General features: G+C 42.0%; 2 protein-coding genes across 4 annotated transcripts in view; both read left to right on the top strand.

The window, feature by feature from the left end:
* MAP3K5 (mitogen-activated protein kinase kinase kinase 5) overlaps positions 1 to 6,002 on the top strand; it is a 100,281-nt gene extending 94,279 nt beyond the window's left edge. The window contains exons 27-30 of the mRNA XM_069010477.1: positions 2,544 to 2,656; positions 3,529 to 3,641; positions 4,517 to 4,593; positions 5,266 to 6,002. Of these exons, the coding sequence (XP_068866578.1) occupies positions 2,544 to 2,656; positions 3,529 to 3,641; positions 4,517 to 4,593; positions 5,266 to 5,326 (364 nt within the window). The 3' untranslated portion in view covers positions 5,327 to 6,002. The remainder of the gene's footprint in view (positions 1 to 2,543; positions 2,657 to 3,528; positions 3,642 to 4,516; positions 4,594 to 5,265) is intronic.
* Positions 6,003 to 8,822: 2,820 nt separating this feature from the next.
* MAP7 (microtubule associated protein 7) overlaps positions 8,823 to 15,558 on the top strand; it is a 110,332-nt gene continuing 103,596 nt past the window's right edge. For all 3 annotated transcript variants that reach the window (XM_069010481.1, XM_069010479.1, XM_069010478.1), the window contains exon 1: positions 8,823 to 8,899. In XM_069010481.1, the coding sequence (XP_068866582.1) occupies positions 8,854 to 8,899 (46 nt within the window). In that variant the 5' untranslated portion in view covers positions 8,823 to 8,853. The remainder of the gene's footprint in view (positions 8,900 to 15,558) is intronic.

Here is a 15,558-nt window from a genome sequence, read left to right as displayed (position 1 = left end):
AGTGATGCAAGTTAAGGTCAGTCTTGATTTCAGGTGCCCTTTCAAGGAAGGTCTGAAAAAACCTGACTTGCTGCCAAACTTCTGCTTTTTCTCTCTTTGGTGTGCTCTGTATGGCTGATGAATGGTGTTATGTTTTGTTTCCATAAAGGCAGAACTTGCTGTTCTTTTCTATAGCTATTCTCAGCGAGTGAGCTCAAGCTAGGACAGCCACACAGAAACTCCACAAGGAAACCGCTTCAGACTTGTTTTGTGCACAGAAATTACTGCAAGCAGGATCTGTCCTTACCAGCAGCCATTACCTTTTTATTAAATAAATTCTTTTCATCAAAGAAAGACAGGGAAAATAGGTGTTTTTGTTTAAAAGAAGAAATGAGCCATAAATTTGGATATTGTAATTTTTTTCAGAAATACGTCTTGCACTTTAAACCTGAAAAGTGATTCTTTGAGGTTTTATTGTTCTTTTAAGAAATGTCAGAGAAAAATCTGTCTCCATTATTTTATCCAAATGATTTTCTATATACTTTGTTTTCTTTTCATTAAAATACACCAAATAGTCTGGTTGAAGTAGGTATTTAGCTTTAGAAGCATCTGATTTATGACATTGGATTTCCTACTGACCTCAGTAAATTTTGAATGTGACCTTGATAGAAAGAGAACATGTCTTCATTAGGACAGTTGTTATGCTGATAAAACATTCTTTGGAACTGCAGTTCCAATTGAAATTAAAATGTTAAATTGCACTTTACTTTTACATGTGTCCAAGAAGGTTGCCATAATTAGAACAATTCATTAGACTGTACTTTTTAAAATAAAGTATCAGTATTTTGGGGTCCTTCTGTAATAATTTTTTTACTTGTGACCACTGAGAAATATTTAACTGTCTTATTGATATACCTAAAGAAATGCTCACTTTACTTCACAAGTTTATGGCGGGGAATAGCCTCAGAAGTTATTAGTTTGCATAGGTACTTTTTTAGTACTTTTTTGCTAGCACTTTGTTTCTGTAAATTTCTCAAATGCAAAGCCTTTGGCCAAATAACCACATCCAGTCATTCATGCAAAAATTTTGAAATAAATAATACAGACAATTGTTTGAATATTTATGAAAGCTTTATTGGCATAAGCAGCAAGCAGTTATCAGGAGAAAATAATGGCCCTGAAGGCCTTTTTCAACCAGAATAGATAGACTAAGCATAATTTAACTGAAAGGTGACCAGTCTGGACGGAATATCAGTCTGCACTGAGAACAACCAAGCTGTGGGGTTGTGTAGCTGCACAAAGCAGCTCTGTTCCCATGCAGGGTGGACTTGTTAAGGTTTATTAGCTCAGGTGTGGAAGCACTCAAGTGCAAATACATTTCTGGTAGGCCTGTATACAAGCTAAAAGTAGGGCTAGATGTTTTTACAAAGCAATCATATGGGATTCACTTTACCCCTGTGCAAAGGCAGGTAAAGGGCTTTTGTGGCACATTTTCTAACTGAATTCCTGTGTTTCAGTGTCCCAAATAAAAAGTTGCAGTGCTCAACTGCTATAAATTCACAAAAAATTTAATATATGAATAAATAAAAGGAAACACACTGAAATGGAACAGTTATTGCATAGTTCTCAGGCTGTGAGAGGTTTCAAGAAAGGGATGAAGGTGCTGCAATCCTTCCAAGGCAGAACTTCTGAAGACTCAGAAGTCAATTATAGGTTTATGAGTGTGCTCTCCATGTCCAATTTCTGTTCCTAATAACATATTGTTCACAAATCCCACATTTTACTAAACCACTTTTCTAAAAGAACAAATTGCAGCAGTTTTACATACTAGTTTTTCATTATATTTTGACTATTTTCTTTTGATCAGCTTAAATAGTGCTGACCACCAAATTTCTCCAGGTTTCTCTCTGGGTTTGTGTTATGAAGGAGGTCAAACATAAGTTCCAACTTATTTCTGCTTGACATTCTCAAAAGTAATTGCTTAGGGGAGTAGGGAAGTATTTTTCCTCCTCTCTTCTTGCTCTTAATATAGCTTAGGAGGGCAGGAACAAAGTGCCTTGTATGTGAGGAAGGGACAGCCCTTGTGTGGTTGAGAATGTATTTTGCATATTTAAGAAATGCAACCATATATTTTCACCACATTTTCATCACAGCTCTGCCCTTTCCATACCTTTGAAAATGTCTGCTGGAGACATGTGAACTGGCATTTTTCCTTACAAAGGTTTAGCCCTCAGTTTATGAACCACTTTGATATTTGTTCTCAGTTCCAGTTTTGTTTAAAACAGAGCACTGTCTGTAGAAATTTCACTGAAATTTTGTGCTATACTACTTGTTTAGTGGGGAAATGTTTATGTGGAAGCTGGTGTGTTTGGGGCTTCTGTATGAATGTTTATATTTTGATATAGATCATAATCAATCTATAGTGAAAGAATATACCTGTGAAAGCTGAAGAAGTCTGTCCTTGTCTTTGTCAGGAAGGTTTCCAGTTTAAGTATAGTAAGATCTTTTCCTGAAAATTTGAAGCTACTTAAGGAAATGAGTGCTTTGTTCCCATTACTTCACAGGTTATTGGAGGAGTTGGTTCAAAAGGAGAGAGAATTCCAAGTCCTCTTGCATCAAGCTATAGAAGAAAAAGATCAAGAGATCAGGAACCTACAGCTCAGGTCACAGCCAATAGGTAAGTGAGAAGAATTTTTAAGGAAAAATTTCATGCTGGCTACAGATGAAAAAGTGCCAGCTAAACATCTGTTCATTTTATTGAGCCAGTCTCAGCAAAGATGCTTTTTTGTGCTGCTTCTGGCAGGGTTTGCTCTGAAGTAAGAATGTACAGTGTGGAAACAAATTACTGGATTTGTTAATCACAGTACAAGGAGTGGTACAATTTGAATATTTTTGTTTGTGATTATATGGAAGAGTACAAGGCACATATCCTACTGAATAAATATTATTCCTAAAGAGGATAATCTAGTATGTTTAGGTATGTGCTCCTTGAATTAAAGACTGTTCCGATTGTTACAATTTAAGTTCAAGAGGATCTAATTGGTGAGATGCAAATACAACTTAAAGGTTGCTGAAGGAAGCTGAGTTTGCTGTGTCTGCCCTGAGGAAGGTGGAAGTGCTAATGCAGTTTGATGTTTCTGTGTGATGTTCTTCTAAGTGTTGCTTCCCAAAAGCAGCTGATCCTCAGTCTAAGGCATTGCCTATGCAGCAATTGTATGAGTTACACTGAACACTTCAGTTAATTGATCAAAAACCTTAGTGTAGAAACAGTGACAGCCTTGTACTAGTAAAGTCATTCTTAGAAGAGAGCAGAAAATCTTATCTGTATCAATGTTCACACTAGTTCAACTGTACCTTTAACCAAGTAGAGAAATTAATGTATAACTGTCTATAAATTGTAATTAAGTGTGTTCTTTGTGAATTGGCATTTATTTATGGGGATACTGGTATTCTAAGCTTGAAGGGAAAGCTCACTGAAGAAAGTGCTTGAGAGTCAAAAATGACAAGAGGTTGCTTTGGCAACACAAAACTAAAAAATGCTTGTTCCAGATATTCCTGGATTGTCTGTCTGTCATCGTCATTCCACTGGCACAGGGACCGAAGACCCTGATCTCATAAACTGGCTGAGAGTTCATGGAGCTGATGAGGCCACGATAAACAAGGTAGCAATGATTCTATTCACTGCCTGGCACAGTTGCAGTTCTGTTCTGTGACTCAGTTTAAAAAACCTTTTTGATTACTTTAGCACATTTTGAGAGATTAATTTGTCTTCAGAGGATAGGAAAGAGCCATGAATGTGAAGGCCTTCATAAATATACGGTACCTTTAATAGTTCCTATATCTGATTATGAATAAAGCAATAAAATATCCTGGTAAATAGACACTCTTGGGTTTTCAGTGTCTTTACACACTGCAGCATTCCTGCTGATGATACTCTGGATACATGTTCACCCTTAGCTAACTGTGCTGTAGTGAAATATCCTGAAGTAGATCAGTCTGCTCTGCAGTAAATTATGTAACTTTCGAGGTGTTGAGGATTTCAGCTAATTTAGGAATACCTGCATGTAGTTATCACTCCTACGGATCAGACCAAAGGTTCCTCCAAGTTCAATTACGTCAAATTCAGATGCCATTTTTGAAAAGGTAGGTCTTAACTGTTGCTTTTAATTTTCTCATGGGTTAAATGTGGTATTACTTATGGTCTAATTTTTGCTCAGTGAAGTCTGTGATTCTGAGATTCCAGTGGTAACAATAGAACTGCCAGTTGACAAAGGTTTTGAGTAGATGTAAAAGCATTACAACTTTCAAGTTGTGCCTGGTATGCCGATGCAGAGTATACGGTGTAAAATTTAAGTAGTTTCATTGTATTTGTAGAAGCAACGTGGATTAATCTGTTACATATACCACATTTTAGCCCGATTTTTGGTTTCTCCCAAATGTAACCTCCTATGTTTAGGGGCAGATGATCCTAGGAAGATGAGCTTAGGAATTAAAATAATATTTCTAACAAAATGTTCATTTAAACTTCTTTCTGCAGTTCTTGGCTGAAGACTATACCTTAACGGATGTTCTCTGCTATGTTACACGAGATGATCTGAAATGTTTGAGACTGAGGTAATGCTTCACAGTTAAATGAACTGCGCTGTGTAGGAAGAAAAGCTAACTGATACTAAGTCTCTATTTATTGCATTGTGTAGTGTTAATTTAAAATCAGTAACACTTTCCAGTATGCCTTTGTATGTTGATACATTCCTGCCAAACAGCTGATACTATTTAAATTTTAAATAAACTATTGAAAGCAAAACATTAAGGTAAAGCAATTACCTTACAACTGGAGGCACTGGATATCCCATTAGTGCCTTGCCTTTTATATAAAAATGTAGAACTAGCAAAACTTTCAGTAGTTTATTATCATCATCAAACTTCAGAAACTTTACTCATGGACTGTAAGTAGCAATATATTTCACCTAATCATGCCAGGTGTGTAGGTCACCAGATTGCATCATGTTGGAAGTCAGATGTGGGTTATGCAAGTCCTTTGGACCAAAAGTCTGAATTCCAGGCAGCAGGCATCTGCCAAGTGGAAAGATTGCCCTGTTCTGTAATCAGAAAAGGACTCTGTTCTCTATTTGAGTAATGCATGTTGAATTTCACCTTTGGTCAGCCTTCCCACTGAATTTCATTGATCAAAACCAGAGCAAGAAAATCAGAAAGCACCTAAATTGGAAGGCTTTCAGGCTAGAGAGTATCTTTGTACCTGAGTATCTTTATGATTTTTCTTTACAGAGGAGGAATGCTGTGCACACTCTGGAAGGCTATCACTGACTTTCGGGAGAAGCACGCCTGACACTGATCTTTTTCTTTGCTTCTCTGCAGAGATGAAAAGATTTCCTTTCAGCCAGAGCAGGTGTGCTGTCAGAAGGACTGTTGCACTTTAATCCAGTATTTGTTTACCAATGTTAAAAACACTGCAGCTTCCTGACTGCTTTTACTCCTATAATCCTATAATAATAAGGAATCTGTAAACAACCTGCAACATTATTTTACTTTAAATGTTTTTACATACAAGTTTTTCAAAAATTTTTAGAAAACACACACATACAAAAGTTATAAACTCATGAAATATTGTAGTTAAAATAAGTAGATGTTAATTTCATGACAAACTGATGTAAGATTTCATGTAACTGTACATCACTGGAACAAAACCAAAATGTGACAACAACTTTTTGATTTCTTTGTAATATATCTCAATACTATCTGTAGTAGAGCTTCATAATTTCAATCATAATTAGATATTTTTCTTTTAGTGTTCAAGACCTAAAGGTAATTGTTTTTACCTACTGCTCTACGTAGTTTAATATTGTTTATTTTTGGTAATTTAAGTTCTATGGTGCATTTGTTTTAGAGTTGTTTATGTACTACTGAACTGTACCAGTTGTATACATCTGAACCACAGTAATGTTAGCTTGTTCTAAAGCTATCTCTGACATACACAATTGAAAATAAAAATAACCTAAGACTTACTTTTTCCTGTATTTTTGGACTTCTAAAATAATAGCAACGGTGTAGAGCTGGAAAATATTGGAATAAAAAAAAGAAAAAACCTCATACTGAGTATCAAGGGAACCATTCTGACACATCCTAAACTCACTGTGATTTGAGTATGATAACCATAGCATCGAATATTTTCTTGGTTTTTCTATTCAGTCTAATTCCTGTACTAACAAGCCAAGACCAAACAAAATTCTTCTCTGGGTGCTGTACTTGACTTGTGAAATGAAAAGTCCTGCCTTCATGGACTGAATAGTCATTGTGGCCTGTTGTCTCTTTTTCTGCTTTTGTTTATGCAATGATTCTTTTCTCACATGTAATGTAAAAAGGGTGGTGGATGTTCCCTGCCCATCCACTGTCATTGTCACTCCACTATTCTAACACTGGGTATCAACAGATTCTTCTGGGGCAGCTGCAAAAAATTCCATTGTGGGTAAGACTTGCCTGGACAAGAAGCTGCTTCTTTCTTCATAAGCCTTGGTAACCAGTAAAAGACTTACGCTCTTAATTTTTCAGGTCTAGCAGGTATTTTCAAAGAAAATGAAATATTTTTTTAAACATAAACATGTTGTTCTAACATGTGTACAGTAACTTTTGCTGGCTAAAATGCAACAATTATGTATTAAAAACAAAGAACAGTAGATTAAATAATTTTAGTCAGTTTTTTTTTTTTTACTCTGAAGATGGTTCTACTGATTTTTAGGCACAGATGTATTCAACTCATTCCAAAAACTTAACTACATTTCATGAGAAACACGGCTACTGTTTACCAATTCCTACTGCTATTACAGCAGAAAACAATACATTTTCAAGGTAGTTGTAAACACTAGAAGGACCAGTGGTGGAGGTTGACTTGTAAAGCCCAAAACATAAAAAAAACCTACCCATTGAGAAGTAACCCTAGGACAATGAACTTGCCTAATTTGATTTTTGTGTGAAGCACGATCCTGTATTGGTCCAGGTTTGAAAACCTCTGGTGTCATGCAGTATGACTAGAAGGCAATTGCACTGGTCTGTTTACTTTGAAGGCATGCAGCCTGCTCTCTATGACTCAGGCTGCTCAGAAATGCCAGCTATGTAAGAGAGAAGGGAGTGTGATGGAGGTTTCCGTTGAATGTTTCCATGAAACCTAGCCTGGCACCAGCTGGGAATTAACTCCTATAGTTCATTGCTGGCTTCACCAGACCCGAGGTGGCTTCTGCAGCATTGCTCAGCAATCAGTTCTGTATTCTCCATGGTGAGACTGTTGGGTCTGATCCATGTCCAGGCTGGGCCATGTACACTTATGCTCCCTGAGCAATTGGGTTCTGGTCTGAATGTGGCTCCCTGAGCAGCACAGTTTATCCATGTAGGTGATAGATCTGTGCACAAAAGCTTATGTAAGATCCCTACATCAGGCTACTTCATATAAATAGTACCAGATGTTACTTTTTACATCCTCAGACAAAACATGAGGAAACACTTTGGGGTGGAGTGCATCAGACAGGTCAGCCTGGGATTCTTCAGCCTGGCTCCCAGAATATGCTGGTGGGTAAATGCCTACATGGACCACCACAAGAGAGGGATTTGAGATTATGTTAGGGCAGGATTTTACTGAGGACAACATTCTGACCATGGGGCGTACCAGTGGGTTTGAACTTGGATAACCTCTTGGCCCTTGATCAGTGCTGTTGTAATCCAGGGCTCAGGTTGACCTAGAGACACCTTTACACCTCCCTGAAGAGAATACAGAAGTGAAAACTCGACCAAGGCAGTGCTGGTTTTGCTGTCTTTTGCACCTTTCATCATAGAGCCCAGCCTGTTCTATTACAGACACTCTCCCGCCCACAAGCTACAAGGCGTGTTTGTCACCCAAGACCCAAACTGCTTCTTTTAGAGCATAAATGGCTCTCAGTGCAACAAAGTATTAATCTTCCCTTCCCCTAGAAAACCTTGTGCTCTGAACTTAGCAGTTTGTGAAAAGAGGATGTTCTGCATGGTGGCTGAAGTTGGCTTGGTCCAAGCTCACAAGAATAAGGGAGCTGCCCCTCTCCACCTCCTTGCTTGCATCCACAGCTGCATCCTGTGAGTTCCCCAATTCACTCACCCTCCTTCAACTGTAGTTCTGATGATTGGTGCTACCTACAAGCAGATACAAAATTAAATGATGTTTCAATGCCGACTGGAACACTTTAAAGAGGAACACTCTTATGACCCTTAAAAGGAGCATAAAGCAAGTTAAGGCAAACTCATAGGAAAGGTAACAGGACCGTGACCTTTACAGAAATGACTGATACATCGACAGGTCTTCACAGAGCCGTTTTTATTTTGGAAGCAAGGCGTTGCACGCAGCTTTAAAACCGGCTGTTTAAGAGCACGTGCCGCAGGAACGAGTCTACAGCAGTGCAGCTCTTTCCCACACGATGCGGCGCACCGCCTGGGCTTGCGAGGCGGCCGCCACTCCTCCCACCTACTGTCGAGATGGCGAGCATCCCCAAACCTGTTGTTTCTCTCCTCGCCGATACCGAACGAGCTGTGCCACTGCGGAGGGAGCTGCTCTGAAGAAGAAGAAAAAAATAATAATAATCACACCTGTGTGAACACTGGCACCTCGGCTGCCCGGGCCGCCGAGGGGGCCGGGAGCGCGGGCAGTCGCCCCCGCACCGCCGCCGCATAAGCGCGTCCAGCCCGCGAGAGGCGGCTGCTCCCGGGCCGCGGGCGCCGGTCCCGCCCTCACCTGCTGCCGGGCAGAGCCGCCGGCGGGGGCGGGGGACGTGGCGCTCACCTGCCCCGGGCCGCGGAGCCGCGGGGCGGAGCAGCCGCGCTTGGCGAGCAGGAGGAGACATGGCGGAGGCCGCGGGCAGGAGCGGCGGGCGCCAGCGCCCCGCAGGTGAGCGACCGCCGCCGGCCGGTCGGGCAGAGGGGGGCGGCGCGGATGGGCCCGCGGCTGCGGGGACCCTGCGCTCCCGGGCGGCCGCGGGCGGCCGTGCGGAGCGGGAGCGCGGCGGGGCCCGGCGGCGGCCTCGTCCGCAACAGGTGCGGGGGCGCTCCGCGGCCGCCCGGCTCTGCGGAGGCTTCGCTGCCCTCGCCAGGGCACCACCGCGACCCGGCCGGGGGCAGCCGAGGGTCGGCCCGGGCGGCGGGCAGAGCTGCGCCGGTGGGGGCGGCGCGCCCGAACCGTGCCCGTCGTAGCAGCGAGACCCTCCCCGACCCCGCGCAGGGGCATCGGCGGGGCCACGCTGTCGCTCCCGGGTCGCCGCTGGTGCTTTCGGAACCTTCGTTCCTAGCTCGGAGTGCTGCCGGGCGCCCTCACGGCGGCGGGGCTAACGCGGGGTGTGGAGCTGTCCGGCGAGGAAGGGGTCTGGAGGGGACGGCCGCCGGGCTGCGGGCTTTGGTCGGGGCTGGAGGTAGCACTGACCTGCCGCAGTAAGGTCACGCTGCTAACGGGGACGGGGTGAGCCCCGGCGAGGGCGGAGGGACGGCTCGGCAGGGTCAAGGTACCTGGTGGCTGCGCCCCGGCGCCTGCCGAGCGAGGCCCGCTGCGGGGCCCCGGGGCTTGGCTGCGCCTCAAACGCGTGCGAGCGACGGGCTGCTGCAAGCCCTTATTTCCTATAGGGAAAGCGGGGAGATGTCCTTGCGTCTCCTCTAAGGAGGGATGTACACTGCGAGAGTGTTTTAACCCGCTTTTATTTTGGCCCTAAGGGCGAGGAGGGTGCAGGGAGGAGATTTTGGCTTACGCAAGCGGATCGACCGCTGTATCACTGTTGTAGGCGCGGATGCTGTTTGTTTTTGCTGCTTGCTGGACTGTGAAGTCTGCCTCCAACTTTTAGCCCTCTCCTTTTTTCCTTTTTTTACCTCCCTCCGCAGTCCAATTCCTTTCACCCTTTGCTAGTCCTTCTCTAACATATGTCTAAGTTTATCTCTAAATCAAAGAGTGTGCTTTTCTATCAAAACAGCATATGAATAGGCCATATGGCTGTTGGCTAATTGATTGTGTTTCCCCAGTATAATATTTTTAATACATACTTTATGTAATGCAGGCATGCAGTCACAAGCAATGACTGTGGGCAGACCCATCCAAGTGCTGTCTTCATTAGACTTAGAAATACCGTGGCTCTGCTCAGAAATCCTTGCAAGTCACTCCCAGGCATCACTCTAAAGTTCAGCTTCAGAAACGATGTGCATCTGGGTTCCTATGTGCTTCAGAGTTTGCAACTGCATTGACTTCCCTTTCCATGAGAAGAACTGACTGGTTTTTTGGAGCCATTCCTAACAAAATCTTTTCGAGTTGTCTACCTTACAATTGCTGATGTGTTGGTTTTTTTTTTTTTAACTGGATTGTCAGTCTTTTTCTAATGACTTACCAAAACTAGAAATGAGCCAACAGGTGACATATTTTGTGTATGTTCTGTTTTAAAAGGACTTATGTTCCTAGATTTATTCAGAGTTTGCTTTATAGTTTCATGCTGCTGTGTTGAACTTTTACTCGGTGGGACACTTGTAGACAGAAGGATCTGCTTGCATAGATTCTTGAGTATTTTGAATTTAAATTGCTTTGTGCTGTTAAAGGTCATTCGAAACTTCCTCGTCTGTGAAATGTTAAGAGTTAAACTTCTGTGACGTTGTTTGTTGTCTGTTGAGATCCTTTTACGCCTCTGAGTTATCACAGGGGCCGCTTTGCAGGCGTTCACAAACAGGAACAACCTCAAAGTACTTAGGGATCTGCTTCTGTGGCTCTTTGGTCCATCCATGGATGAGCAGATGTGTGTGCCCAGGGAGGACTATGCAGATGGCTTTGACTGCAGTCCGCTCCGCAAGCGGAACACCTGTGTCTGGATCCGGCTTGTCAGGAAGGGCAACATCCCATCCGTGTTTAGTGAAATTACCTACTGGTTGACCTATTGACTCTGTTCAAAAAACAAAGCTCTCTGTGTGTGTGTTGTGGTGTGTGTCTGGTTTGTTTCTTTCCTTGCCTCCTGTGGCTACACACGTGGACTTTGAGGGCTGATCCTGGGGAAAGCTTCAACATCACCACAAGGGTTTTGCAGGGAGATGTTGTAAGTGGCTCCCTGTATTGGCAGATGGTCTGCTGCATTTAACTAGCTTTCTTTGGGTAAATGGTTTAATTATCAGGCTGAAGAGTTGGGGTTTTTTTTCATAAATGTATAAATGGCAAAATGAGTACAGTGCTCAGGGGATATGCTAACATATACCAGTTAGAATTTTTCAGTCGTAGCTACTCGAGCATCTAATAGCGCTAACAAGCTCTTCAGTGATTCCTGAGATGAGAGGGGCCCTCTTGTGGGGAATACCACACGGAGAAGCTTCTGAGGCACCTCATTTTACGGCTGCCCATCCATAAACGTTGCCTCTGCCTGTGGGAGTTCCCCGCGCGTGCTCCGGGCTGCCTTGGCCAGCTCTGTGCGCAGGTAACAATTTGCTTAAAATCTGGGATACCAGAGAGAGCAATTGTTTGTAATGTTGCAAAGAAGCTTTAATGCCATGTTTTTGTGTACTGTTGTAGTTAGTGCTCTCTTCTAAGTGAGCTTAGTATTACTCTGTACTTTTTGCAGCAAAACAAATCTGCACGTTAAATGATATTAGTGCCAGGTGGCTTGTGAAAGCCGAACACTTGACGTGCTCGCTCTTTAATTGCTGATGGGACTTCATATCTGTTGCTTGCTTATCCTGGTATTTTCTCCATCTGAGAATAAATCAAATTTCATCTTACTGTATTTGGGTTTTTTTCCTGACAAATAGATAAATTATTAGTGAAAACACGAAAGTACAGAGAGCATACAGTGGGTGGGAGCTGAAGGCGTGTTCTGGTTCCCATGGCTCTTTCCCAGCAGTGCCAACGTGTTTTGCTGGGGAGGATTTACACGAGTGTGTTGTGACACATGGGTTTTGTCTGTGGCAGGCTCAGGAGATTTATGTTCCTTCAAAGGGGAGCTGCCGGGTGCAGGGCGCTGCTGTTCCCGTGTCGCTGCGGCCGGGGGAGGGGATGGACTATGCCCGTGCCCAGCCACCGGCACGGGGGAGTGTCCTGGTGCTCCAGCCCAGGCTGTGGCACCGCCCGGGGGTCACCGCCGCGCCGGCTCCTTGCGCTCACCCGTACCGTAAACAGGGACTGTGGGAGCGCCAGGTGCCGTGGGGAAGCGGGGACCTGCCCCAAATGTACACTGCCGCGACGGTCTGTGCTCGCAATGCTGCGAGTGCTGAAGCTCGTGTGTGGTAGGCGTGCTCCAATTTCCATCCATGATCATCTAAATATTAGTACATTGTGAAGTCTTTCTATCTTTTAATATATAAATTGTGGGTCTGCGATTCTTCTATTGCCACCCTCCTCTGATTAAAACCTATTCGAACTTTGAAATTGTGTATCAGAGCTTATGATTATATCTTTGGTCCCACACTAACAATTTTTGAGGCAGTACTGAATGCACAGAGACTCGGATTTATCAGTATCTTGTAGAATGAAAATGAAACAACTAAATTAAATTTAGGTTAAAATCCTCACAGCAGCTGTCCCTCAGCTTTAGAAAGCTGTTCAAGTACTGTGTCTTGGTATCTCTCATTGGTCAAGTAATGTCTGTGCAAGGACTGCACACTGTGGAAAAGTATGAACAAGCCTTTTTATGTGCTTATTGTGTAATGGGGGTCAGGCTTTCTCCACTCATCTATGCCCAGCATTCAGCATTACTAGTGTGTAAAAAAAAAAAAAAAATTCCCCCCCCCAAAAAAAAAATTCAAACCCAAAGTAACTCCACACGCACAGACACACAAAACCCACAAAGCCAAACCCTGCCACAAAAAAAAAAAAAAAAAAAATCTGAGTTCATGAAGAATCAGGCCTGTTAAGTGATGGTCAAACACCTGGCTTATGTGGTACTTCCAGGACAGAAAGAGAACTTCTACTAATCTAGTTAAAGTAATATGTATTGCTGTTTTCCTTGGGCTTAATTTTGAAAAGAGATGTACTTGTGTATGTGCTGTTTCAAACTGCAAAATGTTGTAAATTCACAGTACTCTGAGATGGCCAGTATTTTATTCACATGATTTATTATTATCCCAGATAAACAAATTTAATACTTTAGAGCTGAAAATTATTTGTGGTATTAAAGGTAATTAAATGATCAGAGCAATAATTGCCTCAATTATGTAAATACTGCATAACCTTGCAACAACATACTTTCTTTTCCACTTGAAAAAAGTATGTGTAAGTCTACATCCACAATACAAGCCCCAGTGTGCTGCTGCTGCTGTTGTAGTGACTCTCTTTGCTTATCTATCCTTCCTTCAGGAAGAGGATCCCCTCTATGTGACTTCTATTAGAGAAATGCAGTGGCCTGCTAGGAACTATGGCAGAACAGGTTATGTGTATATTATATTCTTTTTTACCTTACACACACATGAGAAATGGTGTACTTGTGAAACGGGTTCAGGTTTAATTCTGCAGCTCTCCTGTAGTGTTGGTTCTGGAGTCATGCCATACTTGCTTTCATGAAAACAAGTAGAAGGCATATTTATATCCCTCTCCCTGGCTTTAGGGAGAAAGCTTGAATATTTGTATTCTAGGAGATCTGTCAGAGTTCAGCGGAAACAACCGTAAGTTGTCTGCTAAGATGACATACAGCACTAGGCTGCCTCACTGTTCAAATAAATGGAGTTAGAAACCCTGACTCTTGTTGACAATGAGATTCTTCAGAGAGGTGACAGAATGATTTGTGCTCCAAGAGGAGAGTCATTGTGAGACTAGATTATTGAGGGGAGAAATAAAATACTGACATCTCCAAATATTCCTCATCTCTCTATCTGAAACTCTGTTCTCCCTTATCCAGAAGTCCAGACATCTTGGTCATCTTCTAAGAAACATGTTGGGAACTAAGATGTCAGGAAAGCACTGGTAATTAACACAGTGCATAGGATTCCATCCATCAGATACTGTCAGTAATACAACAATGGAAAAAAAATTTAATTTCGTCTTGGCATATTGCCTTTTATTTCATGTCTGCATTTCTGTGAAAAAGCTTGGAGCCTTTTCTTTGAGGTATTCATTTCTACTGAAAAGCTTTGTATGTACATAAGTGCTCTTAATTTTGAGTGCTATGCAAATGCTTGGTTCTCTTGACACATATAAAACACAGGTATTTTTAAAAATAAGCTTTTTTTTTTTTTTTAAGAGAGAAGCAGTGGCATCATTGCCCTGGCTATTAGTTGTAGAGCAATTAAAATTGGTGACTTCTGCCTTCTACCAGATTCATGTTTCCTACTGTCCTTTGAACTCCCAATTCCCCGCTGCCTTTCCTTATTTAACTGACCATTGATTGGAGTTACGTGGTATGTTCTACTATGGGGTGTAATCCAATATCATTCTATTACATATAAATAGAGAGCATTGACTAAGAATGATCTGTTTTTGATTCATCGTGGTGTGCCTTGTGCAATGTTTATAATTAGTCATACTATGCAAATTAATTTAATTAAAAAATGTGACACACTTGTTAATGTAAGTCTTGTATTTGATTGTTTTATTGGTGTGTATGTGTGCAAAGTGTTTGTGAATGATGAGACTCTTGATTAAGTTCTTGATGAGTTCTTGATGAACTCCTCATGTTCACATGCCTTTTTGTGCTGATGAATGAGTTTGACTCAAACAGGGCAGGGCTTCCAGCCTTCTCCTAAATTTTTCCTATGCATGGAAATGCACACAGGTTTAGTTTTCTTTGGCAGAAGGGGAAAGAGTTAACACTTACCTTCTGTTTAGTCACTTCTGAGGAGCTCTTAACAGCCCTTAGTCCAGTGTGTGGCACTGTCACATGTCAGAGGGACAGCAAACTGGGAAGATTTCCCTTAATATTCTCTAGCATTTCATGTTCTTACTGATTAATTCAAGGGATGTTTGGTTTTTTTTTCCAAGAAGGTGAAAAGAAGAAATCCATTATTATATCAGATGTTTGTATACTGAAGTTGTTTAAAAAAATTCAGTTACTGCAGTAAAAGAATTGGCTGGTCCTCTATTGTCTTGTATATAAAAGTGAGGCCTTACAGATATCTTTCAAGAGAAACTTAGAAACCTCTGTAAAGACAAGGTTATTATGTGTCTTTTTTGGAAAATAAGAGGTAGAAGGAAGAGAAAATAGAGAGCAGCAGTGGAAAAAGTTAGATGTTTGAGACAGTGGTTGACTTAATGGAAGCAAGTGGTTTTTTCTGATACAGTGGCTATATTTGCTATTTCCAAGTTAACTGTAAAAAAACACAAAACCAGGTGTAGGGATGAATCCTGCCTGTCTTTTTAAGGCTAGTTTCTTTTGTCTTGGATTTACATGCCATTGAAAAGGAGTTTTCCAGTCCTCTGATGCTGAGTAAATAGCTGTTTTCTCATACGAGGAGGAAAAAAAAAAAGGCCCTACTTTTTCCATCCTTTAGGCCTGACTTCCTGATTTAAAACCTAGTGAAGTAGAAAGCAAACAGACATATGACTCCTGAAGAAAACTAAGAATAGATCGAGTTTGAATTTTAGCTCATGTATGTGTATTCCAACATAGT

The sequence above is a fragment of the Aphelocoma coerulescens genome, chromosome 3, assembly GCF_041296385.1.
Source record: "Aphelocoma coerulescens isolate FSJ_1873_10779 chromosome 3, UR_Acoe_1.0, whole genome shotgun sequence".
NCBI lineage: Eukaryota > Metazoa > Chordata > Aves > Passeriformes > Corvidae > Aphelocoma > Aphelocoma coerulescens.
The sequence above is the reverse complement of the archived record's forward strand: the minus strand, read 5'-3'. Positions and strand labels throughout refer to the sequence as shown.